The following is a 27,034-nucleotide window of genomic DNA, read 5'->3' as shown; positions in this document are numbered from 1 at the left end:
TGGCATGATCAAAGAAAACAATGACAAAACTGATATTAGAAATATTTTTCCATGAAATAGACAATTTGATAAGTGTTTGACATAATAATAATGATAGGAAGAAAAAAGGATTTATATAGCGTTTTAATGATTGCATGATGCTTTATAAATATCTCATTTAACCCTCAAAAGAACCCTGAGAGGTAGGTGCTATTATTATACCCATTTTACAGATGAGGAAACTGAGAGAGATGTATCTGAGGCAAGATTTGAACTCAAGTTTTCTGCATTTCAAGTCCTGTACTCTGTCTACTGTGCCACCTAGCTGATCTTAAAGTTCTCTCCTGGGATAACTGTGGAAGAACCGTGAAGGGAATCTGAGAAACATTCAAAGGAGTGTCTAGGCTTAAGGCCAAGGGACTCATGAGTTTTCATCTATGTATTCTTTGGTTCAGGAGTGATCTCAGTCATCCACCTGTCCTGCCTTGAGAAAGGAAAACATGAAAGAATGTTGGATGATAGCCATTAAGGATGTATGTTCACAAGGGAGGAGATAGGCCAAGAGGTTCTAAGATGAATCATAGAATCAATCAACTAGAGGGAACCTTAGAGGCTATCCTAGGCAGGTGGTCATCCAGGTTTTGCTCCAGTGCTTCAGGTGATGGAGATCTCACAATGCAGCTCATTCCATTTTTGATAGCAGTAATTATTATACAATTCTTCCTTATATATGTCAGGCCTAAATCTATTTCCTTATAATTTCTACCCACTTGTTCTAATTTTGACCTCTGGAACTACATAATCTAATCCCTCTGCCCATCTTCTCATACCTTCTCATGTCTCATGGCTTTGCACTTGTCCCTAATACCTGGAATGGACTACACACACAGACACACACACACACTTTGCTTGTAGAATCTCTTACTTCTTTCAAAACTCAGCTCATCCTCCTCCAATATGAAGTTTTTCCTTAGTGCTCCTAGCTGCTAGTGCCATTCCTTCCAAAGTACCTCATATTTATTTTACATTTGTCCTGTATCCATCTATGTGTGTATGTCTTGTCTCTGATAATAGAATGTTAACTCTCTGAGATCAAGGGTTATTCTACTTTTATCTTTTTATCTCCACATGCCTGGCACACAATAGGAACCTAATAAATGCATATTGATTGATTGCTCTGAAAGTCCTTTAGATATTCATTTCAATAAACTTTTATTAAACACCTGCTATGTCTAGAGAATTATGGCAGGTACTTAGAGAGATACAAAGATCAATAATGAATATTTAAATGTAACATCATCACCCCCTCAATGCTCCCCCTCCCTCCTGCCAATATCCCACAATGACTTCTCTTTTTGTAGCTAAATATTTCCTGTTCTGTCAACTGTTCCTCATATGATATGGTTTCCAAACTCTTTGCCATTCTGTCATATCTATTGATACACTCTTTGTTAATGGCTTTCCTACAATGTGATACCCAGAACTGGACAGAGAATCCCAGATGTGGGCTGTCTCCAGACAGAGGACAGTGGAACCACTTCATTTTTTACTTGCATTATATTTTTGTTAATGCAAAGTAAGATTGCACCAGATTTTTGGGGGGCAATAAAGTTATAATGATATCAACAGAAACCCCTGAATTTCATATGAGCTGTTGTTAGCTTTAGCTTTTTTTATCCTATACTTGTGCAAATTAATTTTTTAAAATTATTGATGCCTCTTTAAAAATCATAGTTATTTTTGCCCTTTCTTAAAACTTCTCTTTTAACAAACCTAAATGGTTTAATAAAATCTGACCAACAAAATGACTGTCTATGCCAAATTCTGAACCCAGAGCCCCAATCTGTTTGCCAAAATAAGAGAAATTTGTTTCATCATCTATTCACTGAGACCAAGATTGGTCCACTTTAATTTTGGACCCCGAGTGCAAGATTTTACATTTCTTCTTATTACATTATGTCTTGTTGATTTGAGCCTATTCTTCCAGACAGATTTCTTAATCTTTAACAAGAAATTTAACAAATATTAGCAGGCCATTGTATGTAGAGGATAGTACTTCATGCTAGAAGACATGCAATTTAGGCAAAATGTGGTTGTCAGCAGTGGTATGAAGAATGGATTAGAATGGGGAGAAGTGGTGCTTATTTGGAAGATATACATGTAAGGGTATCATTGCAATAATCCAGGCTGGACAAGATGAGAGAGTATAGTAAGTATAGTAAGGTAGTGGCAGTGGGGATAAAGAAGAAGGGGCAGAGGAGAAAATGATGTTGTGGGTGTGGACTTAGTAACACAACTCCTGTCATCTTCCTCATGAAGAACTCTGTTAATATCACTGCCCTACTTAAAAAAAAAAAAACCAAACCCAAAAAACTTGACTCTACTGCCCACTGAAAATAACTCCAAATTCTTTTTTTTTTTTTAAATTTTTAGGCAACTGGGGTCAAGTGAATTGCCTAGGGTCACACAGCTAGTAAGTATCAAGTGTTTGGTCTGAGGCTGGATTTGAACTCAGGTCCTCCTGACTTCAGGCCTGGTGCTCTATCCAGTGCACCACCTAGATGCCCCAATAGCTCCAAATTCTTAAGCCCTTCATTGAAGGCCCTTCAAAATATGGCTCCATATCACCTCTGTAGCCTTATTTCATACCACTCATTGTCATGTGCTTTCAGCCAAAATGTATCACTTGCCATCTTTGGAAGAGTGTTCTTTTCCCCAACCCCCTGCCTCTTTGCCTTTCTTCATTCTATTTCCCTGTAGCCATCTGTCTGTCTGTCCGTCCATCCATCCATCCATCCATCCATCTGTCTATCTATCTATCTATCAAAATCAATCTGTCCTTCAAGGTCTGGCTGAGGGGTCATCTCTTCCACAAAGTAGGCCTTATAGCTTCCAGCCAGGGTTAGTCTCTCTCTTTCTCCTCCCAGCTCCTTATTACTCCTTGGTTATGAACCCCTCTATTCATGCAGTGAATAGACCTACTTTAAACCTGACCTCATCACAACTCTCAGTGTAGCTACATTGATTTCTTTAGATCCTCTACTCTTTCTTCCTCATAGAGATAATTTGTTATTGTGTTGATGAAATTTTGGGTTTTTTTTTGAAGAGTCGCATCCCTCTTCCGTTTTTTGAAGTCTCAAGCCATGGTGTCATAACTGACTTTTCTCTGAAATTTAAAAAATGTTTCCCTAAAATATAGAGGGTACATGATACCATAGGACTGTTAGAGCTGGGCAATACCCTAAGAATTTTATAGTCCAACCCTAAATTTTGCAGAAGAGGAAACCGAGGCTCAGAATGATTAAGTGATTTGCCCAAGGACACACGTATTCCATGTGATGGATGAGATTTGAGCACTCCCCTTTACTCCGAAGTCAGCACTGTTTTCACATGACACTGCCTCCATTTTCTTATCAAGCCCATCATTCTCTTCTTTTAACTCCAAGATGACCTAGTCACTTTCTTCCATGGTTCCCATTACTACCATTTTTCCAATTAGTATGTCACAGAATCACAGAGTTTCAGAGTTGGAGGAGACTTTAGTAGACACCTAGTCTAACCCATACCCCAAAAGAAATCTTCATTATGACATACCTGACAAGTAGTGTTCTAACCTTTGCTTAAATAGGTCCAGGAAGAAGGAACATATTATCTCCCAAAGCAGAACTTTCCACTTTGGGATAGCTCAGTTGATAGGAAGTTTTTCTGTATATAAACCTAAATTTTCCAAAGAAAATTATTGTCCTTTGGTTAAGTTTCCCAAGAGCTAGAAAGCTATAGTATATTAAATCCATGAGAAGTTTCCTAGGGGGTTTCAGAGCCATCCATCTTAAACAACAATTCATTCCTCCTACATGGTCCCCCCAGAATCTATTTTGTACATGGAGCCTTGGGGTCTTTAGAATACAGAAGGAAAGAGTAAGTATTATGGAATCAGCTTTATACTCTGAGTACAGAGCTACTATTTTCTTATTTCTCCTCTGACTCTTTTTTGTTGAGAGTTTAAGATATTCCACCTACATGTTTTCTTGGTCCTCTTCTCTATGGTTAGTTGGGATCACACCATGTATCTGTATGACTACCTCTATTGATTCAGGGTTAACTATGAACATTAATTCTTTTCATCTTTAACTTTGGCCCAGAAGTCTTTAATAGAGTGTAAGTTATGTTTAACTGTCAAAATATATCTCACACAGCTGGCTAACCAATAACAACGTTTTACGTGGTATGAACTAAACATGAGTATTGGTTTCAAATTAAGATTATGTTCACAATGTGTTATTCAATCCTTCGTCAAATTCAAAGGGCTCAGTTCTATTCCCAGTAGCTTTGTTGTTCAAAATTAAGTCCAGAGTAGCAGTTCCCTTTCTTGCTTCTTCAGTTTTCAGAGAAATGAAATTATAGGCAAAGAAAGTTAAGAATTTATCAGATGCTCTGCTTTTAGCATAAGAGTAGCTGACCTTTATATAACACTTTAAATTTTAAAAAGTACTTTACATATATACTTTGTGAGGTAGGTGTTGTTCATTATTTTCATTATTAACCAAGGGGGAAAACTAAGATTTGGAGAGATTAAGAAGTTTGTTCCTAGTCCCAGTAGATGTTAGAGATGGGGTTTTGAACCCAAGTCTTTATGACTCCAAGGTCAAGGTTCTATGAATTAGGTCATGCTGCCTCCTAGCAAATATTTTGACAGTTGAAATCCCCCCCCCAAAAAAAGAAATTCTCATAACTGTTATATCTTGCTTTTGTGTTATATTTCTCCTTCTGTCTGGGTTGTCTGTATAATACTGATAACAATCTCACTTCTCTTTCTCCTTTTAGCCTAACCCAAATGCTCCCACTATGTTCCCATATTTGAGCATTTCAATATAGATATGTATATATATTAAAATATAGATTGCTATTACTTGATCATATTCTATTAGTTTTGTCTCTCTTGAAAAAGGCATACTTTTCTGCTATTTTATTTTAATCATGAATTTATCTTACCAAATCTCCTTAAAGACTATATGACACTATTTGTTAGCTTGTATTATGTTTTCAAGTTCATTTGATTCTTTATTCATAGTCTTTGTGTTGTATATGGGTAATTTAGGCCTTAGACATTCTTCCTGATCCCTTTCCAGTTATTTTCTCTTGTGAACTACTGGGCATTTCTTCTACCATTATTCTTTCTATGTGATACTTGTTCTCAATAGTGTCAAGTTCAATAGTTTTATTCAGGAATTTTTCTCCTCCTGTAGACTTCAATCTAAAGCCATCTTGATTAGGTTGGCAAGTCTGTGAAATGTATTTGTGAGCTCTGGGAAATGCCCATTCTTCAGCCAAGGAAAATGAAATTCTGGTACTGTTTACAAATAGTAACCTTATTGTCATCTCTTACTTTATACTTTGTAACTGTGCAGTGTACAAAATGCTTTTGGCTAGGATACTCTGATTCATTTTAAGGGCTTCTTCAAGAGGTATTTCCTGGATCATCTCTATTGCCAATCCTTTTAAAATATCACTTCTCTCCTGCTTCTCTCAAATTTTAGAATTTTAGAGTGTTAGTGCTAGAAGAGATCTTGGAGACTACTTAGTTTGATCTCCTCGATTTATTGATGAGAAAATGAGCAAAAGGAGTTAAATGACTTCCCTAAAGTCAAGTAGCCAGTTAGCGGCAGAGCTGGGACTACATTAAGTACTATTATACTCAGTGTACTAAATGCTAAGTGGAGGCAGCTAGGTGGCTTAGTGGTTAGAGCACTGGGCCTGGAGTTAGGAAGAGTTGAGTTAAAATATGACCTCAGACACTCACTAGCTGTGTGACCCTGGACAAGTCACTTAATTTCTGTTTGGCTTAATCCACTGAAGAAGGAAATGGCAAACCACTCCAGTATTTTCACCAAGAAAACTCCACACGGGTTCGAGAAGAGTCAGACATGACTAAATGACTGAAGAACAAAAGCAAAGTGCTGGGGATACAGATGAAAAGTGAAAACAATAAAGGAGCTTACTTATAATGGGAGGGGTAACATGTTTATATACAGGGACCTGTGTATACAAGACATATACATTAAAGTAGATACAGGGTAACTAGAAAGGAATACACTAGCTATCTTGGGGACTGGGACAGGTCTCCTGCAGAAGGTGACATTTAAGTTGAGTCTTGAAGGAAGGCAGAGATTCTAATAGGTGGAGGTGAGGAGAGAGAACATTCCAGGCATGGGGGATGAGCTGGTGCAAAGTCATGGAGATTGGAGATGGAGTATTTTGTGTGAGAAACAATCAGAGGCCAGAATATCCAGACCATAGCATGGAGGACAGTAATGTGTAATAAGGTTGGAAAGACAGGAAGGGGCTAGATTGTGAAGAACTTTAAATGTCAAACAGAAGCTCTTCTATTTGATCCCAGGCGTAATAGGGAGCTATTGACATTTATTGAGAAGTGTGGAGATGGCGATTTCAGACCTGCATTTTATTAAAATCACTTTGTCAGCTATATAGAAGATGGATTGGAGTGGGGAGAGGCTTGAGGAAGGGAGTCCACTTAGGAGGCTGTTGTAACAATCCAGGCTAGAGGTTACAAAGACCTGAATCAGGGTGGTGCCTGTGTGAGTGGAGAGAAAGGGACCTACATGAGAAATGTTGGGAAGAAAAAAATGGCTAGAATATCAGTCTCCTAATTCTTAATCCAATATTATTTCCATTTTATCACCCTGTTGGAGCTGTCTATGTGTTTGAAGGTAGGGTTTTATGATAGCAAAAAGGAGCTGAAGATCTATGTGAAAATTCACTTTGAAATATCAACATATGGACATTTGGTGATAGCTGGGAAGGCTTAGTGGGAGGAATAGAATTTAACCTGATACAGTTTTTGTGGTGAAATGCACGGTCAAAACTCCCTCTGCTTTCAAATGGGGATTGCTTTCAAGTGAGAATTGATGGATGTGTATGTGTAACAATATGATGGAGATTTCTAAGATAGAAAATTGTGAAACCACTTCGCTCAATTGAGGTCACTGGCTTTCTCTGATCCTGGTGAAATTTGAGATAGTTGCCCTTGAACACTGTGGACTCTGTGTTAAGTTCCAGTCATTTTGATAGACCTAAGAAACCTCTGAGGCCTGCTTAGTGGTTTCTGCTTTGAGATGCATAGAGGTATTGGGATCCAAAGAGGGAGCATGAGGATCCAGTGGGTCCTGATTGCCCAAGATATGATAGCCCCTCACAGCGATGGGCACCAGGCTGAGGAAGAAAACAATAGCTCTTGACATTTCATGTTCCACAGAAGCTTACCTGGCAGTGCGAACAGGAAGGAGCTGTTTGTGTGTTAGTTTAGGCCTTGCCCCTGCTGACTTGTTTCAGCCCATCTCTGCATGAAGCTCAGCACCACGTGCATGATATGCCCTGTTGTGAGTCTTACGAAAGCAGCCCTTTCTTCACACCCACACATGCATAACAAAAATGTTTGCAAAAGGAGGACTGCTATTAGTAATCACTGAATTTTCAAGCATAGCCTTTAAAAAAAACTGATCCTTTGTAAAGCTTTCTGGCAGCTTTACTACTTACCCCTCCCCTAAACCTATTATTGTTTTATTATTTTTATATGAAAGTTTTCTTCCTCTTCTTTTTTCTTCTCCATTTCATCTTCCTCCTCCTTCTCCTTCATCTCTTCTTGCTTTTCTTCCTCCATCTTTTCCTCTTTTTCTTCCTTCTCTTCCTCCATCTCCTTAAGCATAACCATCCTATTCTGCTAAGGTATTCTTTCCCCTAAATTTCTGATTTCTGCTCTGTTGGCTTCTCTCTTGATGTGAGACAATTTTAAGAAAATGTACTGGGGAAATTATTATTCAGACAATACTATGCCCTGGGAGGTTTCTCATGCACTTTGGCCTTTTAGTCACAGAAAGCCATAGTGGCCCATGATACTTCTTATGACACTGTGCAGACTTTATGACTCCTTACCAAGGGGTGGAACTTCATGAGGTTTGTAACCCACCTGAAGGGGAAAGTTTTGTTTTCTTACATGTAGATTTCATCTGAAGAAACACTTGCTTCCATTTAAAGGTGAGTTGTGATGTATGCATAAGCAATCCTGAAACATACTGAAATCCCTCTCCCCCCCATTAACATTTGCTGACCCCCCCGGGTACATTGCCTTGTAGTGTAGACTATGGAATTTTATAGAGTGGGAAGCAGATGCAGTCATTGCCTTCATGAAGGCCTGGTGATGGGAACTCACAAAAAGACTGAGTTTTTAAAGAGACTCATGTTTGTGCTCCTGTGGTTTCTTTCAAGAAACCCTTTCCTCACAGATTTTTTTTTTAAGCACAAGTGTATTCTTTGAAGATTCTTACTTAAGAAGATTTACAATGCATCATTACGTATTGCTTTGTGTGAAATTGTTTCATGGATGTTTTCCAGTCTCCCCAAGCAGACTGTAAACTCTCTGAGGTCTAGGACCATGTCTACTACTTCTTTTATTTTTCCCCATAGCACCTAGCATAGTGCTGGGCATATAGTTGGTTCAAAATACATAGTAATTGGTTGATTCACAGAGATGGCCTATGAAAAACTCATTCTTTGTAGTACCTCTAAAATTGAAATATATTAAGGAGCTGGGAAAGAGAAGCTTTAGCCAGGATTTTTAACCAGGGGTTCACAGAAAGATAGATTTCAGGGGGTCTATGAACTTTACAATTTTAATATTTGATAGTTGTATTTCAGTAGAATTGATTTTGTCTGATGCATTTTAAGATATTATTCTGAGAAGTCCATAGACTTCACCAGACTGCCAGAGGGGTACAAGGCACAAAAAGATTTAAGAACTCCTAGACCAAGCTAGTCGCTCAGGAGAGGGCCTGGAGAAGAGTGTAAGTTCTTTGAGTTCTGGTAATCACCTGAAAATCATAGCTCTCCTTGGTACTTGGGTCTGCAGACAACTGCGAGAGCAGAACTGATGCCAGAAGGATTCTTTAAAGAGCTAATTATGTTCCCTCTCCATTTCAAAAAACTTCTTTCTCAGACAAAGAAGAGGAAATTAACTTGAATTCCTAGCAACTATCTCCTTTTTTTCTGCTGTAAAGAGAAGCTGCTGATTTCTTTTCTAAGAAGACATTAGTAAAAACTCAAGGGCCCAGCAGGTGACTTACATTCGGAATCAGAGATGTTAGAGAGTATTAGAGCTGGAAAGGACCTTATAGATCAACTAGTCCTACCTATTCATTTTACAGATGAGAGAATGGCTGTCCAAGGAAGGATAATAGGATGATAGGTCTTGAGTTATACAGTCCAACCCTTGAGATCCAAAGTGGGGAGGGGGCTTGCCCAAAGCTATAACAGATAAGTAGCTATAACTGATAAGTAGCAGAGCTGGGTTTTAGACTGAGATCTCTTAATTCGAAATCCAGTGCCTTCTCCATTAGGACACATTGCTGTGTATTTCTGGTTAGAATGGTAGCTTAAATACTTATTTGGTTTGGTATTTTCAAATTTGTTCTGTGCCCATTACCAATAGGAGCACCGAGGAACATGGCATCATTTTGTCCATTTAGTCATTTTTTTAATCAACAACATCCTGCCTCAGACCTCATTAAAAAAAAAAAAAGAAGTTTGCCTCCTTGTCCTTGCATAAGGACAAGAAAAAAGTGGCTCTAACACTATTATTGTACAGTTCCTCGACTTCTGCCTGGACCGATGTTTTCTCTTGAAGACCTGGCTGTCTTCTCTCAAGTTTGTCTTATACATTAAAATCATTAAAGCTCATTTCTTCCCATTCTTCTTTGGGAGTAGATCCCAGATTCCTCATTTGATAAATGAAGGGATTAAAAGATTAGATAGCTAAGTGATACAATGCTGAGTTCAAATTTTACCCCAGATAGTAGCTGTATGACTCTTTGAAAGTCACTTAGAGACTTGAAAGGCTCTGCCTCAGTTTCTTCCTCTGTAAAACGAGATTAATAATAGCACCTATCTGCCAGGGTTGATCCTCAGATCAAATGAGAAAACATATGTAAAACATTTTGCAAACTTTAAAGCCTCATATAAATGTAATCTATTATCACCATCACCATCATCTTTAGCGTCATCACTATCACCACCACCACTACCACCACCATCAGCATCATCATGATGTCTAGGGTCCTTTATTGCTCTCTATGGTACCCCTTCCTTTTTCAATGCTTTTGTATATAACATCTTGTTCTTCAGGACTCCCAGGAGTTTGTATCAAAAACCAACTCTTTAAAGTACACGTGTAATGTATATCCTTAAACTACACAATTAATATAGGTAGGCTTTTTGACTTCCCAGATTTTTTCAAGGCACAGTCAAAGTACCACCTCTTACAAGAAGCCTTTCCCAATCATCCCAGGTCATGGTGATCTCTTCTTTATAAAATCACTTTGCGTGTATTTCCTATTTATCTATCTCTGTTAATGTTATAACTGTCAGGATAAAGCAGATTCCTTGAGGCCAAAGACCTTTGCAGTTAATTTTGAGAAGGGAGGAGATACAAGGGCAAGAAGGTGGGAGTATGGGGATGAGAATAGTGCCCAATCATCCCACAATTTAGCCTCTTGAATCATCAGTGCCTAGCTCAGTGCCTTACCCATAATAGGTACTTAATAAATGTTGGTTGAATTGTTGCTGTTGTTGAATCATACAGTTGTGTCCAATTATACATGACGGTCCATGGGGTTTTCTTGGCAAAGATACTGGAGTGGTTTCCTTCACCAGTGTGCTCCCATTTTACAGATAAGGAACTGAGGCAAATGGGGGTAAGTGACTTGTCCAAGGTCACACAGCTAGCAAGTATCTGAGCTTGGATTTGAACTCAGATCTTCCTGGTTACAAGTGGGTGCTCTGTCTACTGCACCACCTAGCTGCCCTTAGTGGAACCAATATATAGCTATTTATGAATTTCTACTGAACAGTGAAAATATAAAATTGCGACAGTTTTGAACAATGCATAATGTATTTTACAGATGAAGGCATTTGAGACCTAAAGTGGGGAAGTGGCTTTCCGAGGTCAGAAGAGTTGATGAGTGGGTCTGGGACCCAGATTTCTTAAATCCAAGGCCATGATTTTTTCCATTATGAGATGCATTTTAAAATTCTCAACAAATTCTTTAAAAGTTCATTAACAGTTCTCAGTCCTTCTGAGTCTTTCTGTCTTCTCTAGTTTAGCCCCTCTCTCTTAAAGGTAGCAGCTGCTTGCAAGGAAACTCAGTGACTGAAAAGAGTCACGGTAAGCTCAGCATCTATCCCCAGGCCCAACAGAATCAAGATATATATACATACATATATACACACACACATACATACATACATACATACATACATACATAAATGTAATATAATATATATGTGATTTATATATATTACACACACACACACATGATTTGCACCTCTTTCCTTCTGAGAGACAGAAACCTAGGAAGGACCTTTCCACTTAAGAGGAAGGAGGGGGGAGGGATTTTAGGGAGAGGTAAGGACATCCAGTCACACCCAGAAACAAATCAATCAGTCTAATTAAAGGAGGGATTATACTTGCTGCCTAGAACATTAGACTGTGAGATTGAGACTGAAACTTCAGTTTCCTGTTTGTTAATAGTCTATCAGCAGAATTCAATGCCAGTATGCCACAGATCTTAGTTCTCCGCCCTGTCCCTGTCAGTGACCCCAACTGATTAGAGAAAATTTGAAAGAGCATCTTTATCACCTGTCTTGACTCATCCTAATTCTTGTAAGAAATTATTTGGTTTCCTCAGTTCTTTAGGAAGCTGAGACCACAAAGCTTTTGAGAGTTCAGATTAAGATAACTTTTTCCTACTTTCAGAACTAGTCTTCTCAAATAGCAAATATGCTGTACTTATATAGCACAAGGGTGCCATATAATAGGGTATTAATATTGCTTAGAGATCATTAATATTATTTAATAACATTATGTTGCATTGAATGAGCAAAGGCAATATGCCAGCTTTTAAAAATCTTGAAAGAATTATATGGCCTTTATTTGGCATTAGTTTCTTCTAATTCTAAGCCTTTTCCAATCTCCTTAAGTTAGTACCTTCCCTCTGAGATCATCTCCAATTTATCTTGCATATATCTTGTTTGTACATACTTGTTTATATGTTATTCCTCCAATAGATTATGAGATTCTCATAATCTATTTTTTTCCCTTTTCTTTGTATCATCAGTATTTAACATGGTAACTGGCACATAGAAGGCCTTTGGTAAATTCTTAGTGACTTGACTTTTATCTGAGATTAGGACAGAGGCAAAGAAGGAAAACATGGCATGGACATTAATTTAAAAAATTCTTGGCATCTATAAAGAGAGACTATATGGACTTTTTCAACAATCACCAGAATAGGAGGGTAGATTGGTTCAGTCATATGAATGCTGGAATTGGAGTCAGAAGTCTTGGGTTCAAACCCTTTGGGAAGTCATTTCATACCTTTTTGGACTTCAGGTTTTTCATCTATAAGATGAGAGGATTGGACTAGATGGTCCTAGTCCAATCAATTCAATCAATGATCTTTAGTCAACACTAAATCTATTGTTTTGTGAGTTTCTGAAGTACCTGGGAAGGTTCTCTCTAATACTAAAATAGCTATCACACTTAGGGAGCCCATTACCTTGAGAAGCAAGACAAGCTGCTGTACTGTGTGGATGGCTGAAAGAAGGGTTTAGTAAGTTAATAGATGACAGTGCCATAAAAGATCATCAGGGAAAGTTAGGGTTGTTAAGGGGAATAGATATCACTAACCTTTTGTACCAGATATCATGGAGGGCAACTATACTTTCTTCCATTAAACATTCCCTTGGAATGGCTGAATAAGTTGTGGTATATGATTAATAGTATGAGTATTATATAATATTATATAATATGAGTAATACTATTGTGCTATAAGAAATAACGAGCAGGATGGTTTCAGAAAAACCTAGGAAGGCTTATATGAACTAATGCAAAGTTAAGTGAACAGAACCAGGAGAATATTGTACACAGTAACAGCAATATTATATGATGATCAACTGTGAACAATTTAGCTATTCTTAGATTGAAGGACTTAGGATGAAAATACTATCCACCTCCAGAGAAAGAATTGATGGAGTCTGAATGCAGATGGAAGCATACTTTTCTTACTTTCTTTATTTTTCTTGTTCTTGTTTTTTGATTTTTTTGGCCTTTGTTCTCTTTTGCAACATGGTTAATTTGGAAATATGTTTTGCATGACTGCACATGTATAATCTATATCAAAGTGCTTGCCTTGTCAAGGAGAGGGGAGGGGAGGGAGAGAAGGAAGGAAGGAATTTGGAACTCAAAAATTATAAAAAATTAATGTTAAAATTATTTTTACATGTAATTGAGAAAAAGTAAAATAAAAACATTCTAAAAAAAGAACCCCCCCGGGGGAAGAGGGGCAGCTAGGTGGTGCAGTAGTGGAATCAGAAGGACCTGAGTTCAAATCTGACCCCAGACACTTGACACTTACTAGCTGTGTGACCCTGGGCAAGTCACTTAACCTCGATTGCCTTACCAAAAAGAAAAAAAGATTAAAAAAAAAGAACACCCAAAGATATCAATTTTTTAAAAACCTAAAAACAATTCCCTTGATGTGATTGTCAGACATGGAACACTGGGCTGGATGTGAACTATTGATCTGACCCAGCAGATAATTCTTAAGTGAGGGAGTTGAAAATTGTATAATCTTAAGACAACAACCTTGAAGGGTTAGCTAGATTGAAAACTGATTGGACTAAACCCACAGGTTTCCTTTGTTTTGTAAGATCTTTAGAGAAGTACCTACCATCTCTTTTAATAAATTTTACCAGTTATATTAACTCTTCCAACCAAGAAATTCCTTCCTAAAACCTCATGGTTGCAATTTAAGTCTTTATAGCCTCTGGTAGCTGTCCTGGATGATTTATACATTTTCTTGAAGGTAGGGACTTATTCATATGATTTCTTAAAGGTCCTTCCAGTCCCAGGATTTTGTGGAACAATTATTAAATTAACTTACTTGAGATCATAGATAATCAAGGATCATAAATGGAGCATGGTTCCTTGAGGCCATCTAGTCTAACTCCTTCATTTTACAGATGAGGAAACTGCATCTCACAAAAGTTAATAACAATATTAGCTAGTATTTATGTGGCACTTTAAGGTTTGAAAAACACAAATGTTTCCTCATTTGATCTTCACAACAACCCTGAGAAGCAAATGCTATTCTCATCCCCATTTTGAGGTTAAGCAAACCGAGGCTAGTAGAGGTTAAATGATTTGCCCAGGAGTCACATAGCTACTAAGTGTCTGAGAGTGAATTTGAACTCAGGACTTCCTGAGTCCACTGTGCTACTTTGCTAGTGAAACAATTCGCTCAATGTCACACAGGTAGTAAGTGAAAAGCAGTGCTCTTTCTATTGTACCATACTTCTTCGTCTCATATCTAGGTTAAATACTCCTAATTCCTTTAATTTATAGCCATAGTACCACTTTTGCATAATAGTCATTTTAATTGTTTTTACATTTTAAACATTTTTACATTTTCCTTGGTTTGAGAATCTCATATATAATCGCTATTATTCCTATTTTATATAAAGAAAGAAATGGACTTTAGGAAAAGTTAGATGACTTTTCAGAATGTTGTAGCAGGGGCAGCTAGGTGGTGCAGTGGATAGAGCACCGGCCCTGGATTCAGGAGGATCTGAGTTCAAATCCAGCCTCAGACATATAACACTTACTAGCTGTGCTGTGTGACCCTGGGCAAGTCATTTAACCCCATTGCCTAACCAAAAGAAAGAAAAAAAAAGAATGTTGTAGCAAACTGGATTTGAGATCCAAGCGCTTTACTCAGTGTCTAACTTAACTGTCTCTATTTCCTTTCGTTTATTAAGAATTTTGCTCGAGTCAAATCTTTTGTTTTATAAGGCTGCTTTCCGGTGCAGTTAGGAATCATTCTCTTCCCAGCTGAAGATCATTTACCATTTCTCTGAATAGTGAATTACATTAATGATGCAAGGCAGGGAAGTATGTCAATATCAGATATAACAACTACCAGTCACTCAGATTTGAAACACTGCCAATCTATATAGTTCTAGCCTTGGAATTGTTAGAGCACAGAAGTTCATTACATTTAATGATCAAGTATCCCCAGATTTCTAAAAGGAGAGTTTATATTAACCATTTACTGTGCTGAACCTTAATGTAAACTGAAAACTTAAGGGGTTAATTCCCTTAAAGATGAACTGGATGGGATTTTCATACATGCCTTATGTTTATAAATATCCACATACGGATTTTTTTTTAATTCAAGGAAGCATGCTCCATTTAGACAGCTCTTCAAATAAATTATGTCCTAACTGAGCAAATAAACAATAAGTAGCTGGAAGTACTTTGGCTGTGTGTGGAAAAAGCAAGGAGTAGAATGGTTCAAGGCTGGACCTCTTTCAGAAAACTCATCTTCATATAGATACTCATTTCTTCAAGCCTGAGTTCCACTGTAGTGGTATTTTATAAAGCAGTAACTGAACTTATTCCTTTTTAAATAGTGGTCTGTGATTTTGGGGGGGCCAAGGGAGAGTAAGAAGAGAATAGTAAAAAATTTTTCCTGATACATAAAATCTGATTTAGACATATCCTTACTGTGGAATATATCCCTACTGTATGCAGGAACTCTAATAAATTAACTTGTGATAAGTTAGGACATGCTTGGCTTCTTTTTATTTTTTTTTTCATCAGTGCTAAAAAATGTCTATTACAGAATTTTGGTCTTAGTCTTGAAACACTAACCCTCACCTAAAAGCAAAGCTATTTGAAAAACTTCATTTTGGAATCACATAGTATACTTACTTTGTCTTTTGAGTAGTATAGTACCACTTTCCTCAGTCTACTCAGCTTTAAGATATTCCCTTTAAAGAATCTGTTGTAGTACATCAAAAGACGTTGTCAGCTTTCATCGGCTAACCCTCATCAGTTGGCGGCCCATTATTACTATTATTATTGCAGTGACTGTAGGTAACAGTAGGCTGCATTCCAAACTTATGACATCTTTGGGGCAAATGCTAATGGGATTAAAAACACTTCTCCCATCCTCCTCCTTTGGGTCATTTTCTCCAAGTCAGACACCCAAGTGCTTTATGTTGAAGCCAAATGATGAAGGGGCTCCATAGCCCTCTTAATGGTAGCAGGCTTCAGAATTCAATTATGTCTTTTTCCTTAATGGCAGTTTTCAAGCTCAGTGATAGCATAAGAAAAATTTACCCTGTAGCTCTGCCTCCTTGTATTTTCCCTCCTTCACCCACTCCCAAGAAACCCTGGGCCCTGTTACCCAACTATGAAACAAATGGAACCATGGGATTTTATTTAATTTAAGAACAAAGGAGAATCAACAAATATATTGATCAAATATGAAGCGCTACATAATACATTTTACATACTTAAACAGGTTAATTCAGAAATGTCTATAAAGGATTTTGCCAATTAAGTTCTGCTAGTGAAAGACCAAGAATAGTCTTGAGATGGGTTACAGTCTACTGTTTTCACTGTGAATAGAAAAGTCTCAGGGTTGGGTTGGATTGGGGGCATGGAGTAGTCATTCCTTATTATTCTCATTTTTCCTACTTCATTTTTCCTAAATTTTGTGATGACATCCATGTTCACCAAGATTCTAGTTTTTGGCATCATAAATCTTTTTTTTTTTTCTATTTCTTTTCTCTTTCCCCTCCTAGACCCTAGGCAGGCACAGTCATCCCCTCCATGGTCATATGAGCAGTCATACCCGTCCTACCTGAGCCAGATGACATCACCATCCATTCATTCCACCACCCCTCTGTCCTCCACCCGGGGTACGGGGCTTCCTGCCATCACCGATGTGCCCAGACGAATTTCAGGTAAAGATCATATTTCAACTAAAACCCAGAAACACACAGTGGCATAGTGGAGATGGGAACAAGGTGGGCTGAGATGATCTTGTATAAACTTAGAGTAATTATCTGTTTTGAAGGGGAGTGGGGAAAGGTGTGGCAACTTGGAAGTTAGCCTCCAAAATGTGAGTGTCAGGTACCCTTAAATTTTAAGTTAGCAAGAAATGAAAACTTATCAAACATTAGTGTCATTTTCTTGAGATGGTACTTCCTCAGCATTTACTTTATTATCTTGCTAAATGGCATTCACTATGGGAAACCTCATCCAATAAGTAGGGTTTCCCTCCCCCCCCCCAAGCCTCTCTTACCCCAAGCCTCCTTCTACTTGTGTTACTTTCTTTGCTTTCCCCGGCTAAATACAGGATTACAGATTGATGACATAACCCTCTATTTATTTCTTCTTTAGGTCCTAAACTCTTCCTCTTTTAAAATCCCAGAAGTTCAAGTAAGCCAGTTCCTTGAGAACTCATGTGTGCTTAAGATTCTTATCAGAAACTGGTCTAGTCTCTTCAGGGTGCAGAGTTACCCTGCAGACATTGAAAAAAGTTATGTGGCCTCAGACTGATCAAAGTATAGAGGCAACTTTTTCTTAGCAGTCCATACAAAACATGTCATGCTGGCACTTCTGCCCACCGAATCACCTACACAAGTGCCCATGCTTCCGTTGTCTGAAAGGCACTGCAAAGACTCTTGGGACACAGTAAAGTTGACTATTTTAAACAATCTGGTGGTCCTCTTTATCTTGGATAATCCATTTTTTAAATCATCAGGAAGGGTGTCTCGAAGACTGCTGACAGGCAGTAAGAGAAAGGTTGAAGAGCCTCTGGCTAAATGACGGCATGTATCATATGAATCAAGCACGTCTCAGTTTTCTAAAACAACAACAAACAACAAAACAAAGGCCAGAAGGAATTGGATTCTGTGTCTGACTTCCTGTGTTTGCCAGACGCCGTTCCCCATCCAAGTATGCGGGCCCCATACACCTGTTTGACTCCTGGCCAGGTTAATTTCTTTCTTTCTTTCTCTTTGTGTCCCTGTCTCTGTTTCTCTTTCTGTCTGTCTGTCTGTCTCTCTCTCTCATTTTCTGCAAAGTTCGCAGCCGTTATTCACTCCGCTGAGTTGCATCACTGACAAGTTGAACCTCCGCCAGCAGGCTTGCAGGTTTTGATTAGTTCAGACTCCTTTATTTCTTTCAACTTGGGAGGAGGGAAAGCTTTGTTTCTCAAGCAAATAGCAGAAAAAGTTCTCTCTGGTCCTAGTGCACACCATATTTTCTACGGCAGATGGATTCTCACGGGGGTGAGTAGGGAGCGAAGCGGGGTTTGGGGTGGAGGGGGACAGGGTTCTTTGGAAAACATCATATTACGTTTTTTCATTGTTACAGTTGGTATTAATGACATTTCTGAGGAGTTATACAAAATAAAGACAGATATTTTCTCTGTTTATTAGGATCTCTATCTCATTTAGGCAGAAGGCAAAGAGGAAAGATGAGTGCTTAGGTGGGTCTGAAGGATGAGTGTATGACAACATTGAGTCTGTACTGACTTTTTTCTTTCTTTTCCTTCTGAAAGATTAGTTAGTTTTGAACAGTGCCATATTGGCTTGACCTGTGAAGACTTGCTTCTGTTTGGGTCCCCTGTTTCTGTCAGCCTGCCCAACCCTTTGTAGCTTAAACAGTTAGGTTTGACCATGTGGTTCCCAGAAGGACCTAGAAGGAGAACCTCTAGATGGGAATAGAGTAGCTGGAAACTTAACTACCTGAGGGATTTATTTATCAAGAGTATTGCTTATATGAATAAATGCAAGAAAGTAGTAAAAAAAGAAAAATCCAACTACCCACTACTAAGAAAGCCAATAATGAAAAGAATCCATATATGTAATAGTTAAGACTACTTGGCATTTATGTTGGTTAGATTATTTTCAAACACCTTAAAATGAATTACTACTTAAAGCATCAAGAAATAGTTACACATACACATTCCCATTCTACAGGGAAGGAAGGTGGTGCCAGAAATTGACTCATTAGCCAGCCTCATATTGACCCAGGGCAAGAGTGGAGAACAGGTCTCTGCTTTAAACTAGTTTTGAACTGAAATTAGTCCAGTTTCTTCCCACCTTCTCTAACATTTCCTTGAATCATTACAAGGGAAATACCTTAATGCCCAGGTGAAAGGTACTGTATAAACATTTAATAAACTAGAACAGAAAATCCCTCTTGTCAGCATATGGTGTAAAAGGAAGAAACAACTGGACTTAAGCTGTCAGGAAGCTGGAGGAACCCTGATACATCCAGCCTTGTTTCCAGGTGGGGAGCTATGCCAGGACAGCAGAGTGCTTACAGAGAGTTACATTGGGCAGAGTTACTTGGTGCAGTTGCCATTTTGAATTCTCTCAGAATTGTTCCTTTGCAGTCTTGTTACTCTTTGTAATCATCTGTAGATTGCCATGCCCATTAAAACCATTTTTTTCAGGGACTCATGTGAAAATATGATAAATCGTGTATTTCATTAGGGATATTCTTAAGGAAGTCTAATGTATCTAGTCCTATCCTTGGGAAGGCCATAGCATAGGACTCTTATAAGTGAGACTATCTCATAATGAGATAGTTTAATAACTAAATCTCTTTGGATGGAGTAGATAGATGATAGATAGATAGATAGATAGATAGATATAGATGTGCCATATTGTTGGTTTAGTAATCAGTTATTCAACCCTTACTGTGCTTAAAGCATAATGCGTAAGGAAGCCTTGGTTTAAGTAACTCTGACAAACAAAAATCTAATCATGACTATATTAAAAAAAAAAAAGAATTTACCATTGGGTTCCTTTAAATACAATCCCTAAGTGCATTCACATATTTGCTTATCGGCCATCCTTTCACAAAAATAATTTTATTTCATCATATTATGCCCTAAAAACATTCCCAGCACAGTCATATTGAAACCTGGTGCTGAGGTCCTGGTACTAGGTCATCCCTTATTGATTTTGGTTATGACAAGGGAGTGTCAGAATAAGGAAGGGAGACCCACATACAACCCCAATCCATCCATTGTCTTCATAATTGTAATAATAACATTATTCACATGATATTTTTGATGTTCAAAGCATTTATGACACGACACCAAGATTTATAATTATTTCTCTGGAGGTTATTACTAGCTATTATATAAATACATAATTGCTGACTTTTCAAAATGTTTTTTTTTATGTCATTACCCTACTTTGAAAAGAAACACTTTGTGTTATTTAGTCTTGGGTATCAGAACCTGAGCTCTTGCAAACTACCTGCCAGTAAACTCTGGGTATATTTATTTGGGGGTGGGGGGGATGTATGACCTCCAACTTTCTTCCACCCATGAGAGTGAACACATATAAATATAAGTAGATACAGAATATATCCACACCCATGTACACAGGCTACAGATGGTACAATGAAGTCTCTAGAACATGGTCCTGTGAACTGAATGATGGTCTTCAAGAGTGTCGTAGTATAGTGGAAAGAGCACTTGATTTTTCATCAAAAGACTTGGGCTCAAATCCTAGCACTGCTACTTCCTACCTGTTTGACTTTGGAAAAATCACTTCCTTTTCTCTGGGACCCAGTTTATTCTTTTATAAAATGAGAGGTTTGGACTCCGTGGCCTATAAGTTCTCTTCAGTCTTTAATGCTCTTTCCAGTTCTACATCTTATGATCTTGTGCCCAACTCTGACACTTTATTGTAGGTGTCTCTGAGATACGTAAGGAAGTGGCAGAGTTGAAAGTCAATGGGCTAGAAAATCCAGGAAGGAATGCTTTAGATTGAGTAGAGAAATTCTTTCTCCATTTTGCAGGTGGAGGACACTTATTCCACAACCTATAAGGAGAAGTGAAAATCCCTGGGAGGGGGAACCATATTTTTCTGTTTGAAACAAATACTGTTGCATCGTGTCTCCTTTTCAAGATGTTTAAATATCAAAGCTGAAAAAATTAAAAATCTAAACATTCATTAAACCCCTGCTATGGCACTTTGCAAGGGGTTGAGGTGATAAAATCCAAAACAAAACAGTTATTGGGAGGAAGCAAACTAAGCAACCTATTCACAGATGTATATAGGACAAAGAAAATCCAATTGGTCAATCAACCAGCATTTATGTAGTAATTACTTTGTGCCATATGGCGTGCTAGCCAATGGTGATACTAAGATAGAAATGAAACATCCCCCTGCCCTCAAAGTCCTTATATGTACAAATTTATAAGGTAACTCAAAATTCATACAAAAGAAAGGGCACTAACAGATGAAAGGAGTAGGGAATTGGGGGAGAATTCATCAAGGAGATGACCCTTGATTTGAACCTTGAAAGAGAACAAGGATTTTGAGAGGCACAAATGAGCAGGGAGACAGAATATTGAGTCTGAGGAATGGTTGGTAGTCCAGTTTTGCTGAAACGTAGAATTCATCAATCATTCACTTAGAAGAGATGAATTAATGTGTGACAGTCATTATGCTAGAAGCTGGAGGATACAAAATCAAAAAATAAAACAATCTGTACTCTCAAGGAGCTTCCCTCCATTGAGGGAGACATGTACATATAAGTAGATACAGAATATATACACATATATAAATATATATATGGGTTTGTTTGCATATACACAAATATACATATGTGTGTGTGTATGTATATATACATATAATTCATGTATTAACTAGAAGACAAATTGGAAAGCTATTACAATAGTCCAGGTGGGATTTGATAAGTGTTTGAATCAAGGTGGTAGCTTTGTGAATAGAGAAAAGGGAACAGATATGAGAGAGATTATGGAGGTAGAATTTACAAGACTTGGCACTTGATTGGACCTGGAGGAGGAGGAGTTTGGGAAGGGAAGTATTAAGAAATAAATTTGAAAAGGTAGATGGTAGACACTTATGAGAGTCTTAAGTGCTAGGCTAAGCAGTTTGCATTTTATCCTATAGGTAATGGGGATCCACTGAAATTTCATGAATGAGAGTGTTATGGTCAGACCAATGCTGGAAGACCAGGAAGATTTTTTTGGCATTTTTGTAGAGGATGGATTGGAGAAGAGACTGGAAAGTGGGAAGCCAATTAGGAGGCTAGAGGAGATGAGGGTTTGAACCAGGGTTGTAACTATGTGAGTGGAGAGGAGGGGGAAGATATAAGTGATAATGTGAAAGTAGAATTGAGGAGACTTGGGAATTAATTGAATAAGGGAGCATGAAGGAAAGGGAAAAGTCAAGGATGACTGAAGTTGGGACTTGGCTGACTGGAAGGTATTGACCATCCAGTTAATACTCTCAATAGAGACAAGAGGAATTTGGAGGAGGGGCTGGTTTAAAGGGATATGTTAAATTTGAAGTGCCTACAGGAAATCCCATAGGCATTTGACAGTGTATTATTGGATTTTAGGGGTGGAGGTTATATGTGTATATATACATGTGTATACAGTACACATGTGTATGTATACATACATATGCACATATTTAGAAAAAGAGAGAGACAGAGAGAAAGAAGCAAAAAGAGCCCAGTATGGAGTTTTGAGGGAATAACCACATGAGTGACAGGAGATAAATGAGGATTCAGCAAAAGAGAATGAGGAAGGATCAGACAGATAGGAAGACAAACAGGAAATAGAAATGCTATGGAAGCCAAAGGAAGAGAAAATGTCCAGGAGCAGAGTACAATCAATAGTATCAAAAAACTACAAAGAAATTAAAAAGGATGAGGATAGAGAAAAGACCATTGGGTTGGACAGTGAAGATATCATTGGTGACCTTGGAACAAATTATTTCAATAAAGTAAGTGGTGGTGAATGAGGAAAGCATTATTTGCAAGTATTCATGATCCCCATTTTGCTGCAGAATAAACTGAAATGCAGGAAAGGGTGCAGTTTAGGGAAGTTGTAAGGAAGCTTTGGGATGAATGATTGTAGAAGGAGTAACCACACTGTGAGATGACAGGATCTATCAGAGTGTTGAAGTATAAGAATTAACAACCCCCCTAAGTAGCCAACCACACTGGACCTTTGGAGACATTTGTTGTGCCAAGCTGTAGTATCTTGAAAGGTCAACCCAATCAACTAAATGAATCAAATTAGGACAAACAAAATGTTTTCAGCACAGTCACAGAATCTAGAAACTGCTGGTAGAAAATCCCCATCTGGTCATCTGAGGCCTGGGAAGGCAGGGGTTTTTTTTTCTTCTTCTTCAGGGGTTAGGGGAGTATTACCAATCCAACATTACTGGGTCTACGCAATTTAAAATAAACCCCATAGGCAACTTCTACCAAGTATCTTATGTCAGTTCCTAGGATCATAGATTTAAATCTGGACAAGATCTTATACGGAAGGAGTGATCATAGAATAGTGTATTAGAGCAAGGTTCAAACTCATCTTGACACCTACTAGACTTGTGACCTTGGGCAAGTCACTTCACCTGAATGAGCCTCAGTTTCCTCATCTGTAAAATGAAGGGGTTGAACTAGTTGGCCTTTGAGGTCTCTTCCAACTCTGAGTCTGTGATCTTGTGATTCTAATATCCTCTAGTCGAGGGAGCTCTTAACCTTTTGTTGGGTCTTGAACTTTGTGGCAGTCTGGTGAAGCCTAGGGACACCTTCTCTGAATCATGTTATTAAATACACAAAGATTCACAGAATTGCAAAGGAAACCAATCATATTCAAATAGTTATAAAAATGTTTTAAAAAAACTAGTTCACGGATACTAGGTTAAGAACACCTGATCAAGTACAACTCTCTCATTCTACAGAGAAGACTGGGGTCTGGCCAATGACTTGCCCAAGGTCACATAGGTTGAAAATGGCAGAGCTAAGATTTGAACCCAGGCTTTCTCATTCCAATCCCTGTATTCATGCTGCTCATTCCATTCACACAGTAATGTACCACACGTAAGCCAATATTAGTTTTGGGCAGAGTAGGCTTCATTTCACAACAAAGAGCACCCCCAGAAAAATCTAGGAGAGCTACAAAACTGTAACCATTGGCCATCTGAAAGCCAAAAGCAAAAACTCCAGGAATACACCATGAAAGTGTGTGTGTGTGTGTGTTGGGGGGCGTTGTTTTTATTTTGTGTTTTTTTGTTTTGCTCCAGAGCCAGCCCTGGTTTTTAGCAACCACCTGCTTGGTAGACACACCTTTGCCATGGAAGCCACAGGGCAAGTAATTAAGTTTAATAAGAGCCACTCTTATTTTGAAGCAGCCCTCATTTAAAGCCATGGGGGAAGTCGTTAAACTTAATGGACCCAAAACAAAAGCATTCAAGATGTTAAGAACTTTAGTGTTCAACTTTTTTTTTCTCTTTTATATTGACTGTGTTTGCTTCAGGATCTCTGCATTCTTAAAAGTTCCTTGATTTCACTGTTGGGGGGGAGGGTGGGCGGGCAGGTTGACCTGCTGCTGGCCCAGACTGCAAACTTGTTTGCAGTTTGCTGTCAGGGGCCCTGCCTTGCAGTTGTATGCTTTGCATTGGGTTGTACTAGGGAAGAAGAAGGGGAGGGGACCCTCTACCTTTGCAGGATGAGTTGGGGACAGTTCAGGGATGTTCCATATACTTGAGCAGGCTTAATTGTCATGGGTGGCTGATGAGTGAGTGTTTGTGTGGAGTTTCTAGGGCTCAGAATGAAACCAGTGTGTACTATATGATTTTGGTTTCATACGTATTTCTCTTCAGTGGTTTGTATGAGGTTTCATTTCTGTCACATATAAAACCACCCATGCATAGGAGAAAGATTTAGTCATGAAAAGAGTCAAACCTATAAGGAGTTAGGGTATAGTTCTATTCATTTCATGGAAAGTCTTCCCAGAGAAAACCTGAGGATTTTAAGTTTCAATTCTGGCAAACTTTTCGGGGTTATTATGAAATGAAAGATTCTATGTATTCTCACAATGGTTTTCAGTGGGAGGAAAGGGGAGCTAGAGAGTAGGGTAAGCATAATTTAATTTGATTTAAATTCTAGGCTCCCCTTCAAAGATTCTATGAAGCTGAATCAACCTTTTGATTAGTTAGATAACCTTGTTGTGTGATGGTTATTTTAGGTGTAGAATAGGTTAGTAGGAGTTGTCCTTTCACATGTGTCTCAAAAATGGTATAAGAAGTGAGATGATGCTTAACCAGGATTCTGAAAATTCACAGGAATCATGCTCTTGATCATAAGATCAAATGAGATATTGTATGTTAAAGTACTTTGTAAACTGTTAAATGCTATGTAAATGTCAGAAACAATTACAGGGAATAGGAAAGTATGAAAAAGTCAAATTATGCTGCTTGATTACAAGACATAGAGAAAAATTGTTTGTGGCAAACCCACAGTGATATTTAAAAAAAATTATCAAGTATATCCTCATTCTGCCTTGGAATCCCCAATCCCTATTTTCTTTTGTCATAGACTTTGTCAGTGACATTCCATATTAGAAAAACTTCTTAGGAATTCCTTGCTAGGAATACTTCCTCTGTCATAGAAATTTTCAGCAGATGGCCCAGATGGCTGTCTCTTCCACCCTTAGCCAGTGTAAAGCATTTTTGCATTTAATTAGCGGTTCTTGGGGTTGCAAAAAGACATTCATTTCCACCTCATCAGCTTCAAGAGTCAGATGAATTAAACATTCCCCTTCATGTAGGCGAACAATAACGACAAAAAAAATCCCCTCCAATTTCCATCCAGTCTAACAAGTATTTAAGAGACTGATGAAAATCCTAACTTTGGAGCTGTAAGGGATCTTAGCAGCCATCTAGTGTAACCTCCTCATTTTCTATTTGAGGAAATTGAGGCCCAGAGAAGTTATCACTTGCTCAGGGTCACACAGCAAGTAAATAACAGCAGAAATTTAAACTATTTCTGATTGACTCCAAACCCAGTGCCCTGTACCACGTGGCCTCTTAAAGCACGATGCTAGGTTTTAGGGATGCAATGACAAAACAAAATAAAATAAAACCAAAAACCTAGTTACTCCCCTCAAGGTTCTTCTGTTCTACTGGTACCAAGATGCCTTTTTTTTTTTTTAAGCTGTGGAGAACTCCCAGCAATGATAATATAGATTGGAAATCATGATTTGGGGAGAGAAAGAAGCGGAGAGGTTAGGGAAAGACAAGACAAAAGGTTATAGAAAAATCATGAGATCATTGCACCACTGTCCCCCGTCTATAGAGAGCACAGGGAGATGAGTCAACTACTTGTTTGGCAATGGATAATGGGGAAGAGGTAGTTGAGCAGTACAGAGAAAGGAGGGAAGTTAACTGGCTGAATGTTTTGATCATTTCAAATTATATGTTAGGCACAATTTAAATGATATATTTCAAAATGGCAAGGTTTTCACTTTTGATCCTTTTCTGGTGACCTAAGCACCTTTTAACCCTAAAATGAATACCTAAATCTCTTCCATGAAGTTCTCTTGAGAGGAAACATTGATTCTAGAGAATGAAACTCTTGGTTTCTAGAGAGACTAGAAAGTTGAGTGCTTTGGTTCTTGGGCTTCCTGGTATTGTTCTAAATTAAATTGTTAATTTCAACTCTTCAGTTTATCTGAAAATCCCAGAAAAAGAAAGTGAGAGACTAGAGAGGAAAAAAGGAGAAAATGAACTATTTTGAGATGATACACTTAAAATGGGAAAGACATGTCAGAGTAGGGAGAATAGAAGGGAAAAGGGGAGAAGTGGAGGAGGAAGAGAGGAAACAAATTTTTTTCACCTGGGATGTGAAAAAGACAACAAAGAAAGGGCAAAACAAGTGGAACGTTTGTTGCTGATAAGGACAGGAAATAGCCCAGTAAGATCTGTGCATAAGCAATATGTATTTTTATCTCCATGTCTTTCTGCAATGTGTTTCATATTTAGGACACATATCAAGATTGCATCTGTTTCCAGAACTTGCTGCTAACAGTTAGTAATAATGCCAAAACATACTTTAGTTACAGCTTGAAACCAAATGATAATATAAAACTTTTTATTATTAATTTCTGGTCTGAAGTTAATTATGGGTATCTTCTTGAAGTGTCAGAGTCGCTTTTGAGGAGCTAATTGAAATTATACCGGTTTATTCTGGTAGCATGGCTTAGTGAATAGAAAGTCGGCCTTGGAGAGAGAAAGACCTGGGTTCAGGTCTCCCAGCTGACAGATAAAGCCTCAGTAAGTCACT

General features: G+C 38.2%; 1 protein-coding gene across 1 annotated transcript in view; it reads left to right on the top strand.

Moving 5' to 3' along the window:
* The window catches only part of RUNX2 (runt related transcription factor 2), a 168,140-nt gene that overhangs the window by 102,847 nt on the left and 38,259 nt on the right, over window positions 1–27,034 (top strand). Inside the window, exon 5 of the mRNA XM_027838341.1 lies at window positions 16,699–16,860. Coding sequence (XP_027694142.1) covers window positions 16,699–16,860 — 162 coding nt within the window. The remainder of the gene's footprint in view (window positions 1–16,698; window positions 16,861–27,034) is intronic.

The sequence above is a fragment of the Vombatus ursinus genome, unplaced genomic scaffold, assembly GCF_900497805.2.
Source record: "Vombatus ursinus unplaced genomic scaffold, bare-nosed wombat genome assembly UNPS02014826.1, whole genome shotgun sequence".
Lineage (NCBI taxonomy): Eukaryota > Metazoa > Chordata > Mammalia > Diprotodontia > Vombatidae > Vombatus > Vombatus ursinus.
The sequence above is the reverse complement of the archived record's forward strand: the minus strand, read 5'-3'. Positions and strand labels throughout refer to the sequence as shown.